We start from the raw sequence: 21,146 nt of genomic DNA on the forward strand, positions 1-21,146 counted from the left end.
CAGAGAAATAAAACTGTATGAACACACCATTTTGTGTGCTTGACACGTTTCGCTAGCCCGTTCCTGCCGCTGAACGACACACAGCGCCTGTAGATAAAACTTGAGATACCAATCATCAAGTATGTGTCAAAACGACCTACCTTCTTGTCATGTAGTGCAAGAATAGGAGGACTAGTACTACGACGAGAGGAAGTATTAGGTCCTGTGCGTTATTGGAATTCGACTGGTTCATTGGCGTTGGGTTTGGAACAGCGAAACACTCGGTACGGTGGGCGGTGGACGTGATCGCCAGGAGGGTTAGACGGCGGCAATGTAGACAGAGATGACGAGTAGTGGAGGACTGAAAATATTATCAGATCAAATAATACAAGTGAATAGTGATAACACAGGATCACTGTCTTGCATGTTATCGAAAATCCTGGTGGCACTTGATGTAGGGCAGGACGAATGAGTGGATGTTGCGTAGCATCAGCCTGAAATGTCGATATCACGATCAATATCAACATCAAGGTCAGAAAAAGACACAACGTACACCTTATGACGACTTGTGCGAGTGAGATATCAAGTCTCATTCTTGAAAGATTACAAAATCATACATACCTTCTTTCTTGGCAGTTCATATATTTGTGCCTAATAGCCATTGGGAATGAAATAGCGAGTGGGAGAGTCGAGTTGGTACTCGAATCAGGTATGTACATGAGGTCTTTAAGACCAGATGCTTTGAGAATATCTTGAATGTCCCATTTTACACGCTTGCATCAGCACAAGTTGTGGATAGCAGCTTTCCACCACAGCGGAAAAGGCCGGTACTACAATTGACGTCATTTTTGTGTTGAAGACTCGGAGGTGGTCCGACTTGAATGGTTGTGTCGAGACGCGCTGTATAATCCCATGCCGCACTCGCAAGGAGGTGGTCTTTTTGAAATAAAGTGAAGGAGTACTCAGTAGACAGTTGAGAACGGTGACCTGCTGCTGGCAATGTCACACACCGTGTAGTCCACCATTCTCTCGCAATGCCCTCAAAATCCTCAACCGTGTCTGAAATCAACTCCCATAGCAACAACTCGATGTGGCCACTGGGTGAGCCAGGACAGACTGCTATCGCGCCAAAGACTGTTGAGTTGAAAATCCGATCGGTCATACCAATTCACTCGCGAGCGATATTATCATTGCAAAGTCTGGCATGGTCTACTTGACGGGTTTTCTGGCTCCAGTGTATATGTATACCACGATGGCGATCACTATCAGAGTTCACTGGCCAGGTCATGGATAAATTTTGAATCATGATGACTCCAGGCCAATTTTAGGCTGAAACGTCTCAACGTTCGAAAACGACGGTGCCTGATAGGGAAGAGAACATATCATACTATCTGCGCCAGTTTATGCTCTGCCACATTGAAAAATACCGTACCTAGATTGGATTGCTCAACGTCGCGGGCGAACAAGAATTTTTTAGTGGACCTAAAGCAAGGAGAAAATATGAAACGCCAAGACGCGGATAGTGGATAGTCGGCGTGTGAAACTGGATCCCTCACCCACGCAATCAAAGCAAGGGAATGCTCTTAACTTGAACTTGACCTTGCTTCTACTACTCTATATACATTGATTGCATCGGTGGTGATTCGTCAATAGATACGAAAATAAGATAGCTAGAGCGTAAGAATATATCAAGGTCATGTGTACAGCATAATGAAAGAGGATCGCAAATCAACAACATGCGAATATGTACCAGACGAAAGCAATACAATGTAGAGCTACACACCAATATGAACAAAAACCATTCTCTGCTCGAGCGGCACTTTCGTTTTCACAGCGTGCGTAGCACGGTTCAGTGCCCAGGCCGCCTTCGTACAGTCCATCTCACCACCGTCCTTCATATGTTCGAACATACTTGTGTAGAAGGCTTTGACGACGTGTTTTGCGACAGCGTCGTCGACCTGCCACAGCGTGCCAATCACGCTCTTGAACCCCGAAAACTGGAGACCAGCTGCAAGGTGAATCACTTCGTCGGGGGTCTCCTCGTCCCCAACGGCAGTATGACAGGCTGATAAAAACGCGAACTCGGCGTGCGGAATCTCTCTCTCCATGATATCAAGCAGCGTCAGATCCTCGTCTCTCATGACGAAATGTGAATGGTAAGGCTGCTCGGGGTCCTGCTTGCCATGACAAGCGAGGTGCACCCAGTTGTTTTGTTGCAAAGCTTCAAGTGTACCTGCTCGTGTGGCTGCGTTGCCAGAAACAGTGGTGCGATTGGCTGTCGCAGGAACGAGCTTACAGACAAGCTCGAGCTCGCTGTCAACGGCCAGCAGTGCCTTGCCCTTCCCTGCACCTGGTTGACCTTGTCCAACCGCCACGAAGGAGGGAGACACACGCTTCTTCATCAACTGTCTAGATCTGACAAGAGCTGAAAGTGTCGGCGTGTAAGAGCAGATGTAGAGATCCTCCAGGCATGGCTCCTTAGAACGATCTGCCTTTGTCTTGAAGGGGTGAGCTGCATGGAGAGGGATGGACGTGAAAGCTGCAGTTGGACATAGCCAGATTCGAGAGCGGCGCTCTATTTTTAGGACCTGCTCGAGTACATTGACGATGGGTAGCATGATCTCGTCCCATACTGTCCGCAAGAGTGCTATCAGATCCTTCCTCGGCTCCGCTGGGTCCATCCTAGATGCGTCTCTTATTGCCCTGGCGAAGCGATCCTTGAGTGTTGTCAGATCTGCAAGACTGACAGACGGAAAGGGGACGTGATGGGGGTCTCCTGACGTCGGGACGATGATGGCGCTGCAGGAGTATTGACTCGCAATGAGGATGATGACCGGACCTTGGCGTGCTGCCTCTTGGAGGTCTTTGTACGAAGGTGGAAGCAAAAATCGCGAGAACGCCGGAAGATCACGTATCTTAGCTACAGCAGCTTCCCATTCCTTTACGAATTTCCTATATTCTGTTGCTGCCCGATCAGCAGTAGCTCTGTCAGTGATGGTTGCAGAACTCTGTGCGGCATCGGAAATGCGCTTGCTCAGCTCTAAATAATTGTGGGCTAGTGTCGGATTTGCTGACTGGAGGTCTTCAACTGGAGTCCTGAGTCGAGATGCCAGCGACCATTGTTGACCACGGCCCTGCTCCACAAGTTCAACTGCCTGTCGTAGATCGTTACGGCGTATGGCACATGAAGCAGCATCTACAGGAAGTGATCGTGCACTACGAAATGCGGTTGTAGCCTCACGCCGTGAAATGATCGACGTTCGCATCATCACGTGGCTGTCAAACAGCTCAAAGCACATTTGGTATGCTTCGAGGGCAGAGTCATGTTGATATGCTTCTGCTTGGCGAGCCCAGTCAATAGCCTCCAGTATGCGTCGTGGATATCCTTGAGTAGGGTGCCTTGAAGCGAGTCTGAAGTTCTCTATAGCGAGTAACAAATCAGCCGGGTCGTGGAGAATCTCATAACGGGACAAATAGGCCTGCTGCAGCTGCATGTAGCTGAAATACCTGTCTGGGTGCAGTGAAGTCAGAGCCGCCAACGATTCTTGGCAAAGAGTGATGGCCTCCTCGACATCTTCATTCTTCTGAGATTTCGTGAAACGAGAGCAGAGCGCCGAGCTCAAATTGAAAAGATTTATATGGCGCTCTGGATGGTCAAGCGGCCTTGACCGATGGCATTCGCGATACAGGTCAATGGCCTCGTTAAGATCCTCGCTAACATGCAATTTGTCATATCTGGTTATGAACGCGGTGGCAAGGTTGTTAAGCGTGGTGTCACGAGTTGGGTGCCCAGGTGGGCGCAACGTCAGCACCTCACGAATGAGGCTAATAGCTAGATTAATGTCTTCAATGTGGCCGCGTTTCGCAAAACGGTCCACGAGGACGCCCCCTAGGTTGCCTAATGAGGTATCTCGAGATGTATGCCCAACAGGGCACAGGCGCAGCGCTTCTTCATGCAGAGAGATGGCCTCGTCGAGGTCATTAGGGTTGCCTTGGTGTTCGAAGCGCAACTCGAGGGAAGCAGCCAAATTGTTCAGGTAAATATCACGTTCCTCGGAACACAGAGACATGGCTTCACGACGAAGCTGTATGCTCGTGTCAAGATCATCGATGCTGCCATGCTGTATAAAGCGTGCTCTAACTGCTCCTGCAAGCTCGTCGAGGGCTCTGGGACGAAGGCGATGGCCCAGAGGACATAGCTTGAGGACGACTCTTCGAAGGTGGATGCTTTCATCAGATGCGTCTCTTGGAAGACCGTTGCATCCAACGATCACATGCTCGACACCATTTTCCCCTGCCGCGATGCTACGAAGGTAGGTACCCTCTGGACAGAGAGGCAGTAGCTCATGATAGAGTTGGGCGGATTCGCGGATGTCGGCAGCAGTACTTTTCTTGATGTGGCGCCAAGTCAGGGCTTCGGTGAGATTATATAGAGATAAGGGATGATCGGGATGGGGCTGCGGACGCAATGCAAGGGCGTTGCGGAAGAGGGAAGTGGTGGCATCGATGTCTTGAAGATCATCTCGGATGTAGCCTTCAAGGCGGACCCACGCGAGGTTGGTGAGAGCGGTTGCGTGGTCTGGATGGCTGACCGGACACTTGTCCAGAACCAACTGAAAATGCTGTACAGCATTGTTCAGCCGAGACACCGTCTTGCTCGCCACGTATTTGGCGAATTGTGCGTGGCCCGCATCTGTGTGTCGAGCAATCTCGCAGTCTATGAGGGACTATAGTTGGCATTCTGTCAGAAAAAGCTGACAGAACAGTGTACGTGGTCACTCACATCAAACAGTGCGTCGTCCTGATCATCGCAAGCATGTACAACAGCAGCCTTTAGCGTGAGGGAAGGGCGGACACCACGCACGCGTGGGAAGGGTATATCTATGATATGTTAGCATATGTGCATGAATGAAAAGCGAATCACTGACCGAATGGTTCATCTCCATGATCGAGGAGCTCATCCCACGACCTTTTGAGTTTCCCTATGACCTCTCCACCGCCTAGGATTCGACCAAGCTCAAAGGACGCCCTGATCTCCACTGACAACGAAGGTGAGGTATGCGACGATCTATAAACCAAAGATGAGTTCTCGCATTGCGTCAGAAAGTCTACATGAACTTTTACAGAGTTACAGTATTCCCCCACGTTACAGATTGATCAGATGATAAGGCACTGGTGACCGATTTCCAGCGCCTCCTCGAGTCGACTTTGACAGATATGTAAATGCCAGCGGGAATGCGCTCGGAAGGGACTTGAATATTATTTCCGCTTATGACTGTAAATAGAGCATGAGGATTATGGAAGAGATAAAAGGGTGATATGGTGAAACTCGCCTTCAAGTCTGATGTATCGGCGTTTTGAGCGACGAGACATTATGTTGTGATAATGCGATTTGATGAACATTGAGAATGGGCTGAGTGGTGGACAAAATGAGTTGAAAGGGAAGAAGGGGTAAGGATCTAGAGACTAAGAGAGTTCGTTTGCGAGTGCGGTTAAGGGCTCAAGCGCTCAGGTCATGCTACACGTGTATTTCCATGTTGTGGAAGGCTGTTTGCCGTTCGGCACGGTATAGACGCTGGTATGATTGCAGTAAGCGCTGGGAATTAAGGTCACCGACCAGGATTGACAGAAGAATCTGTGCTAATATTAATGCTAGTCTTCAACGGAAGTGACCAGCCAGAGGACATGCGAGTTTCAGAGACTTGATTAGCACACCAAGACAAGAGTTTATTTCATAAGTTCATGATGGCAAAACCACCAAAGAAAAACCGAAAGACCGAGTCGAGCTGACGCGGGATGCCGATCTGATGGATAAGAAAACTTTGGAGGAGAGATGAGATGAAATTCCAAGTGCTGGTGGATTCACCCATGGTCGACTGGTCCATGGAACGGATGAGCAGGGAGGGCAATTGAGAGATCGAATGATGCACTGCCACCGATATCAACGCTACAGTGTCTTTCTAGCTGCACAACAAAGCCACGGCGAGAATTTACTGTCTGTCTGGCAGATGTTCTTCGCTTATCATGTATTTTTGTTATTTCACGGATGCGCCGGCCGACGGGTGAGAGTAGAATTGAGCCCGATATTGAAGTGACAGAAATCGATTATTTTTGTGTGGCTCGCGACCCGGTTCGTTCTAACAATACACAAGTATTTGTCCGCGGCGAAGATAGGCTCGCACAATTACAAATGAATTATGTCATAATGTCAAAGTCATGGCCTGATGCGTCGTGGCGTTTTACAAATGTCGAGTGCAAACTCTCTCGCGAGATAGATTGGCAGTGACAATGACATTCAATTTCGTACGAAAGAAGGGAAACACTGAAGTAAATGAGGTCATCGACATAACATCGTGCGTATTCACACATCTCCGTCATACTTGCTTACAGTATCCAAAAGACTACGCGTCTTGCCCTGGTCAAGCTGAAGCAGACTCTGAAGGACAGGAGAGTGACAGCGCCGCGCTGCCAGTACTACATACCCTTCAAGTTTCAAATTTCTCCTTGCCTCAGATTCTTTGTCCTGAAAAAAAAAAAAATCATTCCAAAAACATCCATTAAAACGCGACCAAGCCACCTGGACCAGTCATCTCGTAATCAAAGAGTTCAAATCACATTCCATCAATAGCGCCATATAAAACACACGACACCGTACGGCTTGCAGGTCACACGTTGGACATGGAAATAATGGCACCAGAGGCGTGCGCGCGCCAGTCGCTATGCCAGAGATCGAGGTGCATGCGCGTGGCGAGGATCGCAAGGATAAGGACCTGCAAGCTATAGTGTTTTAGAGGTGTTGTGAATACGAATTTTCAACGGAGGTTGGAAGTGCATACCGTTCGAGGAAGTTCACAGACTAGGTGTGCGGAACATGAACAGTTCGATCATATTGAAGGGTATTGCTGGATTTGCTCACAACATAGGAAAATAGCACTGGCGCGAGGACGTTCACGGTCGAGAGAACTTTCAGAACAATAATCATCACCGATGAGAACGAAAACTTATTTAAACCCTGACTCACACAAACCACATGCATAGTAGAACATATCATGCTTCACCAGGACGGCATGGAGAAGGCCGTTGGCCGTCCGCCAGCTTTTTATGACTGTGAGGAAGAACAATCCTGGGGAGTGCGTTGATCAGCGCACGTCTGTGATGTACGTTCCCAGTTCCTGGCGACATACCCAGTGCAAACACAAACAAGAGAAGAAATGACATGGAGAAATCGACACTGGGCGAGTTCCGGTAGCAGCCTGTGGTGCCTGGAATCGTGCCAGTCGTAACTGTGAAAGTGGAGTGTATACGTGTCAATAACAGTGGAAGAAGGTAAGAGTACAAACCAAGAGAAGTGGCAACAGTGGTAAACCAGATGCCGATGAAGGATGCGATGATAGCCTGAATAATTCATCAACTTTGCGACTACGAGCTTGAGTGTGGTCAAGGCATGGGACTCACAAAAAGAGAGGACAGCATGGCTACGAGTACAATTCGATTTTTGTTCCAAAGCGCATATGTTCTGAGCACAAAAATGTCTGAAGGAATCATATCAGGAGCACGTATATGTCATAGGTCAAGGGGATATACATTCAGAGCAAGCGAGTGATATCACTCCAAAACCTGTGAGAGGAAAGAGCAGCGCTCAGCCAGGAAGTGCAAGCAACATATACCGTGCACGCACATGAGTAGATATCGATCAACATCCGACATGTCTGGGTAATTCATGCAATAGGTGTCATTCATCAGCGAGTAAGCCTGCTGCACGCTCACATTAGGGTTCTCATTCGGGGTGAAGGTCCCTGAAGTAAATGTCAGTTCATTATCGTGGGGATGTGTGCTCGCCGCTTGGAATGAACGCACTACATAGGTCCGTGGCGACGAGGAAAAAGGGGACATATCGTGCAATGACATAAAGGGCTTTTACCTTAGTACAGCGCGATCGGAGTAGGAACGTCCACTTTGAACAGCGGTTATCAGTATCCAAAGCGAGACGTTTAAGTGCATGACTTACCTCATCGTGAAGTGAACTAATATAATCATATGTCTGGGTAAACAGGTTTAACGGCAGACGAGAATAAATTGAGGCAAGCCTACCCAAATCGTGGCCAGCGTTACTGAGTTGTCAAGTTAGAACGAGAGAAAAGCAATTGAGACCACACGCACTACACATGCACTTTTAGCCGCACATGATATGATTATCTTGCCCTCGTATCAAGAAAGCGACGCACCGCTAAGTAATGCAGACTCCAGACCGCTGCAACATCGTCAGCCGAAGACGAATCCATCTGCTTTCGTTCGAGAGGAAAAGGATACATCACACAACTCTCTTATCTCTTATAAATGAGCTAGAAACCCATCGAGATGTGGCTGTAAAATTGGCAAAACCAGTGACTTGGCTGGATGATGATCATGAATTCATGATGGAGTTTGCCACACTTTGCACTGGCAGTTACCACCGGTTTAACGCACGTGTAGGCACACTATAATTAGATTTGATCAGCACAAAGTTGATTCGGACACTCGCATGCATGCCCTGTGTACGATACAGTACTTCTGAGTAATCATTCGATGTAGAGTGGAATTCACCCCACACCCATTCGGTGACATCTGCGAGCCAAAATTATGTTTTCACTGGACCCTACAGAACAAGAGAGATAAGCTATAATGTGTAAATGATACAAGGACACATACAGCCTATCTATGATCACGTACCACACAAACCAGGACCGAGGTAGGGATGTGAAGTGAATGAATTGGCGAGGACGGGCTTGACCCTCACCGTTGCATTAACGGAGAATTGGATGGTACTGAGACTCATGGGTTTAATATTTGAGTACATCATTTAAGGCGAGTCTCGAATAAAGGTGTAGGATATATGTAAATGAGACGCTTCAGTCGACAGTGACACCCCGACTTCGGAGATCGTTTTTGGCTTCATTTATTTCCTACAGACAACGGTAATCATACAATTTCTTGAGAGAAATATAACTCATGCTCACCTGCAGCAGCTCGTGATAGGCTTCGGGACAGTCACGGAATGTAAGCACCCCCCAGCCGAGACTCCAAAGGGAATATGACCCGAATGACACCAAAAGCCACCATGGAATCTAAATTATGGAATTGGAGCGTAAGTTGAGGTATCCGTTCCAGTCAGCCCATGAGAAGAACGCACAACAGGAAGAATCTCTTGAGCCACACTGGCGTCGATGAGTGGTATGGGCAAAATCTCAAACAACACTAGTATATAGATCGAAATAAGGATGGATGAGTATATTGAGACTTGATGCAAGCGAGTCATGATTAGATACAACAGAGTGTCCTCACAGAAAAGTGGGTTTGCGAATGGTGAACGAGGACTGGTCGTTATGCTTGACAGTAAGCGTTGGTCACTGTCAGCGTGGCTCAAGGTTTCCAAGTCATGTGACTTACGCTCATCACCTGCTATCATCGGAAACCATGTCTTTATTCTGCGAACGTCCTTCTGCAGGCTCTTACCATTTTCGCAGACAAGAACTATTTTTACTTCCCCGTACGGTAGTTCGCATGTCTTCAAACAACGTCTACCCAAACTTCAACGCACTGTAGTTCGTTTTTCCCTCAGCGTGTCGTTCGTGCGGACGGTTCACCGTACATGCACGACATCGCTACACTCATGAACAACTATAACGCACAATACAACAAATAACCCCCTTTTGAACGATATCCAACGTCTGAGGTGAGCAGTCAGGGAGGGACGCATAGAAGTTGAAAAACAGGTGGGCACTGGTCGTTTGGGACGCTCCAGGAGAAGGTATAGACAGGAAGTCGACACAGGAGAGTGGGCTGAGATTTAAGATGTTATCGAGGCTGAAGTGGAGGCTCCATCGAGCAAAAAACAGAAGGTTACCCCGCGGAAATGTGTGAGCCGGTGCCTGAGTCGTCTCTCTTGAGCTCTTGGGGGTACGTTTACCCCCGGAATAACTGAAAATCATATCTTAATGACAGTTTACAGCTTCTCGCATCAGAATCAGCTGCAAGCCTACTTTGGTTAGCACTTTTCATTCTGTCACTAATCTCCTCCATGATGAACGAATTTCATATCAAGTGAGGGAGTGAGTTTAACTTTTTTTCGGGTGTTGAAACCAACAATTGTGGTTGAAGACCAGGGCCCGCAAGAAGTCACTAGAGTCAGCACGGTTCATCAAAAACTCGCCGTCTGCTGTCCGGTGCTACGTCCTATTTCTAACTAGCTTCCCCTATGATTGGGTACATTATGCACACACTTGTTTATAAAGCCTGTTCTGATAGGTGATTTTGAAGTCAGCAGATCGTAAGTATGTTTCTTATTCGTTTTCACTGCCTAGCTTGCATTGCCAACAGGAACTGTTCCACTTATCAGGAGATACGTAGCCCTATACGATACTCAGTCTCATTACAACTCGTACATTTCAAATTCTCCAAGAACCGAAATCAGTATCTTGGTCTCGAGGTTGAATATTCAGATGGCCTTTACAAACGAGTGAAGGCATGTCTAATGTATTATACTGCAGGTTTGAAGCGTTTTGATGCGATTGCCTTCTAGTACGCAGTCGCTTTACATAGCCATCGTTTATGCTAACGACTTGCGGTTTTATCAGTTATCGCATGACGCTGTCGACGCTCTGTTGGTGTATGACATCACGAGCATAGAATCGTGCCGAAGGTGGCTGAAAGCGCTCCCAGAAGGCCGAACATTCTTATTGGAAATAAGGCTCGATTTGGAAGACAAGATGCTTCGCACCGAGGCAACGACATCTGCAGGTACAAATCTTACAAAGGTCGATGCGAGTGAATTGTATACTCACGAATGATTTGATTTTTGAAAATAACTTTTTATTTTGCGAGACTTGTGCGCGAAAACACCCAAATATTGTCTTAAAGTGTATTCAACAGACCCAACTACTGAGATGTGTTCCCAGAGGTTCACTGCATCGAGTTGTTTGGGAAGTCTGCTGATATCAAGGCACCCAAATGACATCATTCTCATGGTGGCAGTCGTGAAATTAATGGACTATCATTATAGTTTTTTTTGTTTATCCGCCGTCCTAAATGGGGCTTAATAAATCTAAATATATATCTTCCTTGAATAATTTGAACTCGGTTCGCCATGGCCAGAGCAAGGCCAGAGCGTGGTGGGATGTGAATGTCACTGTGTCAGCCAGCCCACATTTATACAATACGCGCAAGCTCGTAGTACAAAATAAATTCTGAGGTTATGCAATGTTGTACATACATATGAAGCAGACATGAGAATACGGTCCATACTAATCAAGAATCGGTGCAAACACTCGGCAGACAACTTCGTCTCCTAGTTCTGAGAGCCCTACTGGGTAAAATGTAACAACTTTTTCATACGCTTCCACAGCTTGGCGTCGGTGCATCTCTTCTCAGATTTCACACGGCGGGAAATATATTCGTACCGCATACCACCCTCGCCGTCAGGAACTTCTATAAGCCTGATCGTATAGCCCGGCTTGGGACTCGGGAGATACGCGTGGATTGCTTCTATCCGATAAGCCCCTGGTTCTTCGTGTGCCTTCTGTAGGAGTCAGTACCCTAGCGACAAAATGAAGGGAATCAGTCAAACACTTACCGGCTCGCTCTGTCTTGCGGGGATGATTGGGAGCGGCGTCTGCAGGTGGAACTCTCAATCAGCATGATATCCAAAGACCAAAAGATAATCATCTTACGTGCAACAAACGATCGCATTTTGCGCAAATCGGCTTGCCATAGCACTTTTCGCAAATCGACTTGCAATCGAACACCGCTGCCTCTTGACCCTACACACGAAGAAATGTGAATCAAGACTACAACAGAACAGGAAGAGCATACCTCCGCAACAGGGATGACTGCAGAGCACTTCAGGATTGAACACACTTGTTGCATGATTCAAGCAGAAATTAAATATGTAAGGAGAAGAGTAGTACTTTGAAAGACGAAAACTGCTGGAAAATTTCAGCGGTTGTAGACGATAAGTGAGTGGCGATAAGACATGGAGGCTTATATACGATACGGAAGATACAAGCGTATTGGCGAAATGTGGAAGGTAGGAGTGTGAATGCCTAAGCACCAGTGGAAGAGTGGTTCCAAGACAATGTGTTGTGGCACGTGACCAATATAACAGAAATATACGAGATCGGAGAGTGCACCGACAAAACAGGTGTGGAACCCCCCACAATAAGATACCTAAGATGCATCGCAGCAGAGGTAAAAACTGATAATGCTCACCTATCCACAAGCGCACTTTTCCACACGGCACAAGGTCTTTGTGGGAGGGGCGATAATCACCGAAGCATTGAGCAGTAGACTCTTCAAGTCTGATACCGCTGCTCTCGTATAAATTGCTTGCAAATACGGGGGAAGAAAGTATTGTGGCGACAAAAAGCCACTTGTCCGTGTTTTTGCGCTGGCTTGGTGCGAACTTCTGAAAGGACACATAAAAAGAGCAGCATCTCGAGAGCGAGGATGCGATTTGTGTACCTGTCAATTTATAGGGTGAGTTCATCGAGCGCAGTGCACCTAATCAACGATGACAAGGGACGGACATATTGTAGAAAGAAAATTAAGTAAGGGAATCACAAATTGTTTCATCGCCTCGTCACCTTTTTGACCGCGTGCGAGGATGACGGGGGGTAGAACACTACTCTATGAAGGACTCCCGCCAAGGTGAGCTGAGAAGGATACATCAACACCAATACGAGCAGCAGCCACTGAAGCGGCAGAGACATGCTCCAGCAGATGCTACAGTAAAGGCGCGATTTGACTCTCATCACAGATATCAACTCGGAGGAGCATGCTATCATCGGATAACATGTCCAAAGCCAGAATTCCTATGGAATTCATCTCACCTTCGACGACAGAAACTCAGTATGCGGAGTATGTGGGTGATGCTGCTGATGCGTGCTGGCGAGTGAATCGGAGTGATGGCCCAGAGTCATGACAATCTGTTATTGTGTTACTCTAGAAAATGCATGATTTGTGCGCACATTTTACAGCATTCCCTAGCTAGATACCTGGTCCTGTATAGGGTAGATGTAGAGACGTCGACGCTCATCAGGCCGGTTGAAAGTTCATGCACATCATAGTGGAGTAACTGGAGTTGAGCATTTTCGACAAAATGCGTTTCCCACGCTCCCTTTAACTTTCGCCGCCTTGCGCGTAAACATCGACTTGGTATTCGACACATACCACCTCCAGACCAAACGTAAGACTTTTTTTTATGAGACATTGAACACACTCACACTCAATATACACTCTAGGAAATCACTGAAATGGCTGTAGAGGCGGGCGTAGTTGAAAATGCAGCTGAAGGTTCGGGATCTTGGGCTTCGAGCTCTGACCAAACGAAGGTATCTACTTCCCCTACAGCATGTCGTCCTCAATTACTACCATCGTATAGCTCTCCATATACCCTACACCCATACCCGAGCTTATTCTACTCGACACCCCGTCGGCATTAGAGAAGCGAATCGGGATGGTGCGGCGGGAGATCACGGGTTATTATACCGGCGTCCACTCCAAAGCGCAAGGTATTATAGACCGGTGGATTTCTGTCGAAGAGAAGGTGGAGAGTGAGTAATATCGTCTTGCGTTGAATACTACGCATTCATTGACCATTGGACCTCGAACAGCTCGCATAAAATCTTTCCGTGATCCTACAGAGCCCTTAAATCCTGGACTACTCTATACTGGAATTTCTGCCCTGACGACGTCTGTCCTCACTCGCTCGCGCGCACTCCCTATACGTATCCTTCTTCCTCCCGCAGCCCTATGTAGCGCATTCGCATATTTCCTTCCGGGTACCGCTTCTCGGGTCGGTGCATATGCTGAGGAGCTCGAAGATCGTTATGTTCCTCGCTTTGGAGAAATCAGAAGAACCTCTGTTGCACACAGCGGGATTGCCTGGGAGCGCGCGAAAGAAGGTGCTACTGCTGGACGAGAGTCGGTTAATAAAGGTGTGAAGAGCATTGTGGAGAGCATTGAACAAGGGACGGGGCTGAACCTAAAAGCTATGGGATGGGCACAGGAAGTGAAGAAGGAGGTGCAAAGTGTTGCTAATGTGGTTCAAAAGGATACCAAGGCTATCGAAAGCAAGAGCTCGGGTGGCGACTCAGAAGACTCCAAGAGATTGGTATAGAGTGTGATAGTGTCGTATGTATGGACTCTTATTATGATGGTCCCTCACAACCACAATCATACTTCGGCACTTACTATAGACTAACGTTCTGTAACGATGGGATATTTTATGTGATCCTCCATCTCCAGAAAGTGTTATGAGATAACCAACGGGACAATGTACAAGCACATCCATCATTCATCCCGCAGAAATATTGACGGCAAATATTAATCACTGCCGCCTTCCAACTCATCATGTATAATGAGGTTTGTACGGAGTCTTTTGCACAACCAATTAGTAATTGAAAGCGTTCAAAGCACTAAATTCCCACGATGCGCTAAAATGCCTCACCAGGACTCTTGTGTCCTTTCAACGTTCAACGTAACCCCCACCAGTTTTGCGCTTCTTTCTTTGACTTCTTGCAGCCCGAAGTTCTGCAAAATTAGCGCAGGGAATTTCAGGTCCTCAACTGCAAGATATACGATCTACTTTGGAGCGATGGGCCGTCGTGATAAGTTGCACTTCCGTCTACGTTGCCGGCAACGCGATGCACACTGTATGCGAGCTTTTCGGTATCTCTTGCCCACCAAGTCAACTCGAAACAGTCAACTCGACATCCATATATTACAACCGGAGTTGTATGTGGAAACACAATCCAAATGGTGTTCCTCAGGATTGTCAAGACGTAGACTAACTTGAGCAAAAGCGTAGTTTCATGAACCCCGATATGTCTACGTCTTGACACCCTGTTTTTCTCCACCTGGTTGAAACGATTTGGGATGATTCCGTCTATCGCCCACTGGCAGTCCAAGGATCAGCTAGTCGTCTGCCCCCCTTCGACTTGGTATCTTTCCGCTAGGGGAAGGTAGTTCCCACGAATGGTTCAGTCTAATATTACTAGTCTCAGGGTTGCCTACTGCGCACTGTCTGCAAACGCCTACAGGATGAACTGGCAATCATTGACGCTCTGTCTCTTGTGTTTAAGTCAAGTTTGTTTCGCCGACAATGGCATGGTTATGTCCATGGATGATGGCATTACTCTTGCCGTAGGGAACATGCTTTCGTATCTGCACTTTACGCCAGGAGACACTCGTGGGTTATATCTTCTCACTCGTACACAATGAGCTCTTTTAACAGGTTTGCATACAGTCTGGTTCACTGGCTGGGTTCCTAAGAGCTCAGGAGCCATGGTTGGCACATGTATCGCACTGTTTATGTTGGCGGTGATCGAGCGCTGGGTAGCGGCTTGCCGAGGAGTGATGGAATTCCACTGGGACCAACAGTATGTCCTTTGCCTTTTTTGCATGATTTATTTCTTACGCATGATCAGGGCGATTATCGCTGCGTCGGACAAACTCGACACTCTGCCAACTCAGTCATCTCCCATTGGATTCCTAAAGCGCTTCTCGCCCCCCTTTATCCCCGCACATGATATCTCGCGCGGGGTCATGTTTGCAGTGCAGACGCTGCTGGATTACCTCTTTATGCTGACAGTTATGTACGTGGCTCCTTTTGTTCTTCGAGTTGTTGATGTGACGGACATGGACAGGACATTCCAGCTAGGTTTCATATTCTCCCTTGTGGTGGGACTCGGAGTGGGAGAGACTCTTTTTGGAAGGTTTGGAAGTGTTGCGCATGCGCATTAATTTCCGCACGTTCGTTTTGTAAGTATAGAATGGCCGTAAAGCATCATGTTTTCCTTGGTTATGATCATGCATGCCAAGCTGGGATGCAGTGTATGATACGGACAACTCTCTAACAATACAAATATAGCATCACTTGCTGTGGGTAAGCATGATTCGGAGAGTGCATGCAAGCATGACGATCAGTGGTAGAATACGGCATGAGATAGGGCATGCAGGGTAGTCAACGTTAACCTTTTGGCAGGGTTTCCGGAGTCTTATGACTATCCACTTCCAGCCGAAAATCTTAAGCTAAGTTTATCTTGGCCTTTTGTACTTACCACATTCAAAGCACCTTATACTTATTGATAGCACGATCAATGTGAACGTACGTGATCGCACTAACCTCGCGGTCCTCGCCGTATTATTTTACTAATCAGTGCTAGAGCGCAACTGATAAGTTATCGTTATCACTATCCGCGTCTCCTCAACCCTCAACTCGAACAACATGGCTGCTCCTGTCGTTCCCAGCGACTTCCAAATTTACAAGTATATTTGAAAAATCTGATTCTGCCCACTGAAACGCATGCATGAATTGACAGCTCATACGTCGAAGATCCCAAATGGCAAGTCAAATTTACCATAATCTGGTGCACTGGCGTGGCACTGGCTGTAGCTGTCTCTATTCCGACTTTGATTCTCGGTCTGAGACATGGCAGGTCCCTCAAGGGAATCACTGGAATATCAGAGACCAATGGATATCAGTCCACCCGATCCGATGGTAAGGAGCCGCCGCCTACCCGTCGAAGAGGTCGCAGGTTGATTGGAGCTTGGAATGCTCTAATCTCACCAATGTATTGGTCTCCTCCGAAACTCGGGCTTAGTCTTGGACAAAGTGCGCATCGAGGGTGTTTGTTACTGATAGGAAACACTAACACATTTCAACATTCAGTCATAGTCGTATCGTCATACCTTGCAGCTGTACTTGTCTGCATCATAAAGGATGCCCCTCTCGTTTCGAATCCGAACAGAGCTGGTGAGTCAACGAGACACGCTGTCGAACAATGGAATTTATCTCAGCTACGTAGGATTTCTCGCTCTGGCACAGTTTCCAGTCGTCTTTTTGTTCGCAACAAAAAATTCAATTCTGTCCTTACTGTTAGGACCAGGGAATGGCTACGAGAAACTCAATTTTATGCATAGGATGGCAGGAAGAGCTATGTTCCTTGCCGCATGGATTCACGGGTTCTTGTGGATTCGCAACCGTGTACAGTATGAACTCCCAATTCTGGGTCCGCAGAAAGAGACTTCGGGAGTAGCTTCGATGGCCCTCCTCTGCATCATCGTCCTGACATCTTTGAGGCCAGTTAGGAGACTTTTTTATGAGTCTTTCCTCATCATCCAGTAGGTTTTGTTTCTTCGTGTCACGCCACAGCTAACATTTCTTGCTAGCACATTGGCATACGTGTTATTATTTTACGCTATATACTACCATACGACATATGCATCACCGTGGATATTCCCTCCCCTTGCATTTTATGGCGCAGATGTTTTATGGCGCTTATTCCGCTATCGAATCAAGGCTGCCACACTTACTGCCCAGGACGCTCACATGACTCTGGTACAACAATTATTTGAATATTATTTGATAAACTGTTAACTTCATCTTTGATAGATCCGTGTTCATAATTGCGATAATGGCTGGCTTGCTGGCCAGCATGTCAGACTGCGCATTCTCTTCTCCCACAGAGTGTTTGAATTACATCCCTTCACTGTCCTCTCGGCGCCACCTTCACATTCATGCCTATCGTCACCCGGATTACTTCTCGCTGCACGGAGCGATGGAGACTGGACGCGGGCACTGAATAGCTATACCCGAAAGAAACAAGAACGTTCAAAAATCAATAAAACGTCCAAGGGCGACTCGGGTGCTTTCGTTCGAGTCATGCTGGATGGTCCTTACGGAGGGTCGAGCGTCGACCTAGGTCTATATGAAAGCGTGTTTCTTATAGCTGGCGGGTCTGGTGTCACATTCGCTCTTGGTCTACTGGACGATATCGTCGGCAAGTGTGTCAAACTAGGCCGCAATCAGGGAGAACGAACGAGGAGAATCGAATTCACTTGGTACATTAGATCTTTCGGTAATTCATTTTCAACAACAGGCATTACATCATCTTGATTCATTTGCACAGGTCAGATAGAATGGTTTGCTCCGATGCTGATAGATATTGCTACGGCAGCGTCCAATAGCACGATCGACCTGCACATCTCTATTTTCGTGACGTACCTTTGCAATCCAGAGGCGGTCCCTCACATCCCAAACTCCATCATCGCACTATCACGTCCGTCTGTTCAAGATCTTCTCAAGGACTTCATCAGTCTTTCGTCATTATCTGAGAAAGAATATTTGATTAAAACCTCATGTGATGAAAGCCAGAAATCACTGCATTCGGGTGGGGGAGTCGCGGTCTGCGCTAGCGGTCCAGAGAGCTTGACGAGAGATGTACAGAATGCAGTCGCAAGATTGGGTTTGAAAATGAGTATGGATGTAGGCGGGGTTGCTCTACATACAGAGCGCTTTACTTTGTAACTTGTCAAAATCCTAGCAGTCAACAACTCAAAAATGTGTGAACGAGTACTTTTTGGTCTAGACAAGTAGAAATACCCTCCTTTTACCTTGATCATTAACATTCTGTCACCGAACATATACCATTCCGGTCCGCTCTACATAAATCTCGTTTCCGCAATGAATAGCGTATAACGCTACACGATACATACGATGTCTTAAGTTTATAACTACAAAACAGAACATGATCTGTTGAAAAACGCTGGTGTCAAGCAACCAAGATGACATCTACCTCAGCGTTACAAAGTAAACTGTTCTGTGTGTAAAGCAATCCCACCCACATCCATATTATTTGTCAAACCCAATCCCGCGACGGCATTCTGCACATCTCTCGTCAAGCTCTCTGGGCCGCTAGCGCAGACAGCCACTCCCCCACCCGAATGCAACGATGTCTGGCTTTCATCACACGAGATTTCGATCGAACCTTCCTTCTCAGACGATGACGAAAGACTGACGAAGTCCTTGAGAAGATCTTGAACAGACGGACGCGAGAGTGTGACGATGGAGTTGGGAATGTGAGGGACCGCCTCTGGATTGCAAAGGCACGTCACGAAAATAGAGATGTGCAGGTCGATCGTGCTATTAGACGCTGCCGTAGCAATATCTATCAGCATCGGAGCAAACCATTCTATCTGACCTGTGTGCAAATGGATCAAGATGATGTGATACTGGTTGTTAAAAACGAATTACCGAAAGATCCAATACACCAAGTGAATTCGATTCTTCTTGTTCGTTCCCCCTGACTGCGACCTAGTTTGATACACCTACCGACGATGTCGTCCAGCAGACCAATAGTGAATGTGATGCCAGACCCTCCTGCTATAAGAAACACGCTTTCATATAAACCCAGGTCGACACTCGACCCGCCGTAAGGACCATCCAGCATGACTTGAACGAAAGCACCAGAGTCGCCCTCGGACTTCTCATTGATTTGTAAACGTTCTTGTTCCTTTCTGGTATAGCTATTCAGTGCCCGCGTCCAGTCTCCGTTGCTTCGTGCAGCGAGAAGTAATCCGGGTGAGGAGAGGCACGAATGTGAAGGCGGTGCCGAGAGAATAGTGAGGGCATGGGATTCAAAGACCCTGTTCGAGAAGAAAACGCGCAGTCTGATGTGCTGACCAGCAAGCCAACCATCGTCACAATTATGAACGCGGATCTGTTAAAGATGAAGTCAATAGTTTATGGCAAAACGCTCAAAAGTCTACCAGAGTCATGTGCGCGTCGTGAGCAGTAAGCGTGGCATCTTTGATTCGATACCGGAACAGGCGCAATAAAACATCTGCGCCGTAAAATGCAAGGGGAGGGAATATCCACGGCGATGCATACAATGTATGGTAGCATATGGTAACGAAAAATGCCACATATGTTAATACGCTGCAAGAAATGTTAGCCATGGGGTGATGCAAAGCGACAAAGCTCACTGTATGACGAAAAAACATTCATAAAACAGCCTCCTTACTGGCCTTAACGACGTAAGGACAATGATGCCGAGGAGGGCCATCGAAGCTACTCCCGAAGTCTCTTTCTGTGGACCTAGAATTGGGAGCCCATACTGCAGGTGGTTGCGAATCCACAGGGACCCGTGAATACATCCGCCAAGGAACATAGCTCTTCCTGCCATCCTATGCATAAAATTGAGTTTCTCGTAGCCATTCCCTGGTCCTAACAGTAAGGACAGAATTGAATTTTTTGTTGCGAACAAAAAGACGACTGGAAACTGTGCCAGAGCGAGAAATCCTACGTAGCTGAGATAAGTTACATTGTTCGACAGCGTGTCTCGTTGACTCACCAGCTCTGTTCGGATTCGAGATGAGAGGGGCGTCCTTTATAATGCAGACAAGTACAGCTGCAAGGTATGCCGATACGACTATGACTGAATGTTGAGATGTGTTAGTATTTCCCATCATTAACAAACACCTTCGATGCGCACTTTGTCCAAGACTGAGCCCGAGTTTCGGAGGAGACCAATACATTGGTGAGATAAGAGCATTCCAAGCTCCAATCAACCTGCGACCTCTTCGACGGGTAGGCGGCGGCTCCTTGCCATCGGAATGGGCGGACTGATATCCATTGGTCTCTGATATTCCAGTGATTCCCTTGAGGGACCTGCCATGTCTCAGACCGAGAATCAAAGTCGGAACAGAGACAGCCACAGCCAGTGCCAAGCCAGAGCACCAAATTATGGTGAAGTTAATTTGCCATTGGGGATCTACAACGTACGAGCTGTAGCAATTCATGCATGCGTTTTAGTATGCAGGATCGAAAATCTGAGACATACTTGTAAATCTGAAAGCTACTGGGAATGACTGGAGCAGCCATATTGTCGGGCTAGTGGGGAAGTAGCGGTGCGCACTGACTGCGGATTGATGAAGCGCCTGCAGAAGATTAGTAAGTCACAAATCACATGTTCAAACTTTACTGGCAAACAATATTGTGCAGTTTGACGATTGGGGAGGTCATCACTGACTATGATATGATTCTGATCAACACGGGTTCGAAAGACTGTGGGAACGGTCTCGACAGTCGACATCATGATTCTGGGACTCGGATCTGTACTTACGTCTGTTCTCGTTCGTGTTCGGATCGCTATTCGTCTTTTCCTTTGCCCGACTTGCCCGATCTCGTTTCGATGGACTTGAGCGACGTACTGCGCGAGGATTTACTACGCTCCGTAAAGTGGCCATCCGCATAACCTCTTCCTCATTTGCACGATTGGAGTCGACGTCCATCTTCCAGGAGACACGTCCCGTATTCGGTGAATCGGTGATTCACAACCCGTGCAATTTTT

The 21,146-nt window shown here is 47.3% G+C and overlaps 8 protein-coding genes across 8 annotated transcripts; 3 read left to right on the forward strand and 5 right to left on the reverse strand.

The window, feature by feature from the left end:
• Window positions 1–1,680: 1,680 nt before the first annotated feature.
• Window positions 1,681–5,611, reverse strand: EDB93DRAFT_692636 (CHAT domain-containing protein). Its single transcript, XM_041457112.1, has 6 exons — window positions 5,313–5,611; window positions 5,104–5,254; window positions 4,908–5,047; window positions 4,763–4,860; window positions 4,488–4,706; window positions 1,681–4,076 (listed from the first exon to the last, which is right to left on the reverse strand). Exons 1-6 carry the CDS (start codon window positions 5,380–5,382, stop codon window positions 1,755–1,757), a joined length of 3,000 nt encoding a protein of 999 aa, XP_041305097.1. The 5' UTR covers window positions 5,383–5,611; the 3' UTR covers window positions 1,681–1,754.
• Window positions 5,612–6,454: 843 nt separating this feature from the next.
• EDB93DRAFT_1162723 (uncharacterized protein) lies at window positions 6,455–8,273 on the reverse strand. The gene is made up of 15 exons (XM_041450089.1): window positions 8,205–8,273; window positions 8,140–8,149; window positions 8,071–8,090; window positions 7,988–8,020; window positions 7,837–7,933; window positions 7,747–7,775; window positions 7,658–7,688; window positions 7,564–7,596; window positions 7,435–7,511; window positions 7,320–7,374; window positions 7,164–7,262; window positions 7,001–7,102; window positions 6,896–6,942; window positions 6,816–6,835; window positions 6,455–6,756 (listed from the first exon to the last, which is right to left on the reverse strand). The coding sequence occupies exons 1-15, from the start codon at window positions 8,259–8,261 to the stop codon at window positions 6,645–6,647; spliced, it is 822 nt and encodes a 273-aa protein (XP_041305098.1). The 5' UTR covers window positions 8,262–8,273; the 3' UTR covers window positions 6,455–6,644.
• Window positions 8,274–8,867: 594 nt separating this feature from the next.
• Window positions 8,868–9,274, reverse strand: EDB93DRAFT_1090007 (dolichol-phosphate mannosyltransferase subunit 3; the record flags this gene model as incomplete). The annotated part of the gene is made up of 3 exons (XM_041446249.1): window positions 8,868–8,921; window positions 8,976–9,083; window positions 9,149–9,274. The coding sequence occupies 3 exons, from the start codon at window positions 9,272–9,274 to the stop codon at window positions 8,868–8,870; spliced, it is 288 nt and encodes a 95-aa protein (XP_041305099.1).
• Window positions 9,275–11,344: 2,070 nt separating this feature from the next.
• On the reverse strand, window positions 11,345–12,666 carry EDB93DRAFT_692916 (uncharacterized protein). Its single transcript, XM_041457113.1, has 4 exons — window positions 11,827–12,666; window positions 11,685–11,774; window positions 11,588–11,626; window positions 11,345–11,530 (listed from the first exon to the last, which is right to left on the reverse strand). The coding sequence occupies exons 1-4, from the start codon at window positions 12,497–12,499 to the stop codon at window positions 11,433–11,435; spliced, it is 900 nt and encodes a 299-aa protein (XP_041305100.1). The 5' UTR covers window positions 12,500–12,666; the 3' UTR covers window positions 11,345–11,432.
• A 452-nt stretch (window positions 12,667–13,118) lies between these two features.
• Window positions 13,119–14,384, forward strand: EDB93DRAFT_1162751 (apolipo protein O-domain-containing protein). The gene is made up of 4 exons (XM_041450090.1): window positions 13,119–13,198; window positions 13,254–13,343; window positions 13,394–13,565; window positions 13,626–14,384. The coding sequence occupies exons 2-4, from the start codon at window positions 13,266–13,268 to the stop codon at window positions 14,129–14,131; spliced, it is 756 nt and encodes a 251-aa protein (XP_041305101.1). The 5' UTR covers window positions 13,119–13,198; window positions 13,254–13,265; the 3' UTR covers window positions 14,132–14,384.
• A 515-nt stretch (window positions 14,385–14,899) lies between these two features.
• Window positions 14,900–15,914, forward strand: EDB93DRAFT_692966 (Ctr copper transporter family-domain-containing protein). Its single transcript, XM_041457114.1, has 4 exons — window positions 14,900–15,202; window positions 15,260–15,392; window positions 15,441–15,608; window positions 15,660–15,914. The coding sequence occupies exons 1-4, from the start codon at window positions 14,989–14,991 to the stop codon at window positions 15,754–15,756; spliced, it is 612 nt and encodes a 203-aa protein (XP_041305102.1). The 5' UTR covers window positions 14,900–14,988; the 3' UTR covers window positions 15,757–15,914.
• Window positions 15,915–16,240: 326 nt separating this feature from the next.
• On the forward strand, window positions 16,241–18,436 carry EDB93DRAFT_1162762 (iron reductase; the record flags this gene model as incomplete). Its single annotated transcript, XM_041450091.1, has 7 exons — window positions 16,241–16,281; window positions 16,335–16,627; window positions 16,685–16,768; window positions 16,821–17,136; window positions 17,185–17,353; window positions 17,408–17,873; window positions 17,925–18,436. 7 exons carry the CDS (start codon window positions 16,241–16,243, stop codon window positions 18,320–18,322), a joined length of 1,767 nt encoding a protein of 588 aa, XP_041305103.1. The 3' UTR covers window positions 18,323–18,436.
• Window positions 18,437–18,596: 160 nt separating this feature from the next.
• Window positions 18,597–21,027, reverse strand: EDB93DRAFT_1162769 (iron reductase; the record flags this gene model as incomplete). The annotated part of the gene is made up of 8 exons (XM_041450092.1): window positions 20,786–21,027; window positions 20,637–20,733; window positions 20,289–20,581; window positions 20,148–20,231; window positions 19,780–20,095; window positions 19,564–19,732; window positions 19,049–19,514; window positions 18,597–18,995 (listed from the first exon to the last, which is right to left on the reverse strand). Exons 2-8 carry the CDS (start codon window positions 20,675–20,677, stop codon window positions 18,598–18,600), a joined length of 1,767 nt encoding a protein of 588 aa, XP_041305104.1. The 5' UTR covers window positions 20,678–20,733; window positions 20,786–21,027.
• Window positions 21,028–21,146: the final 119 nt, after the last annotated feature.

The sequence above is a fragment of the Suillus bovinus genome (genome assembly GCF_016758785.1).
Source record: "Suillus bovinus strain UH-Sbo-P2 chromosome Unknown EDB93scaffold_52, whole genome shotgun sequence".
NCBI lineage: Eukaryota > Fungi > Basidiomycota > Agaricomycetes > Boletales > Suillaceae > Suillus > Suillus bovinus.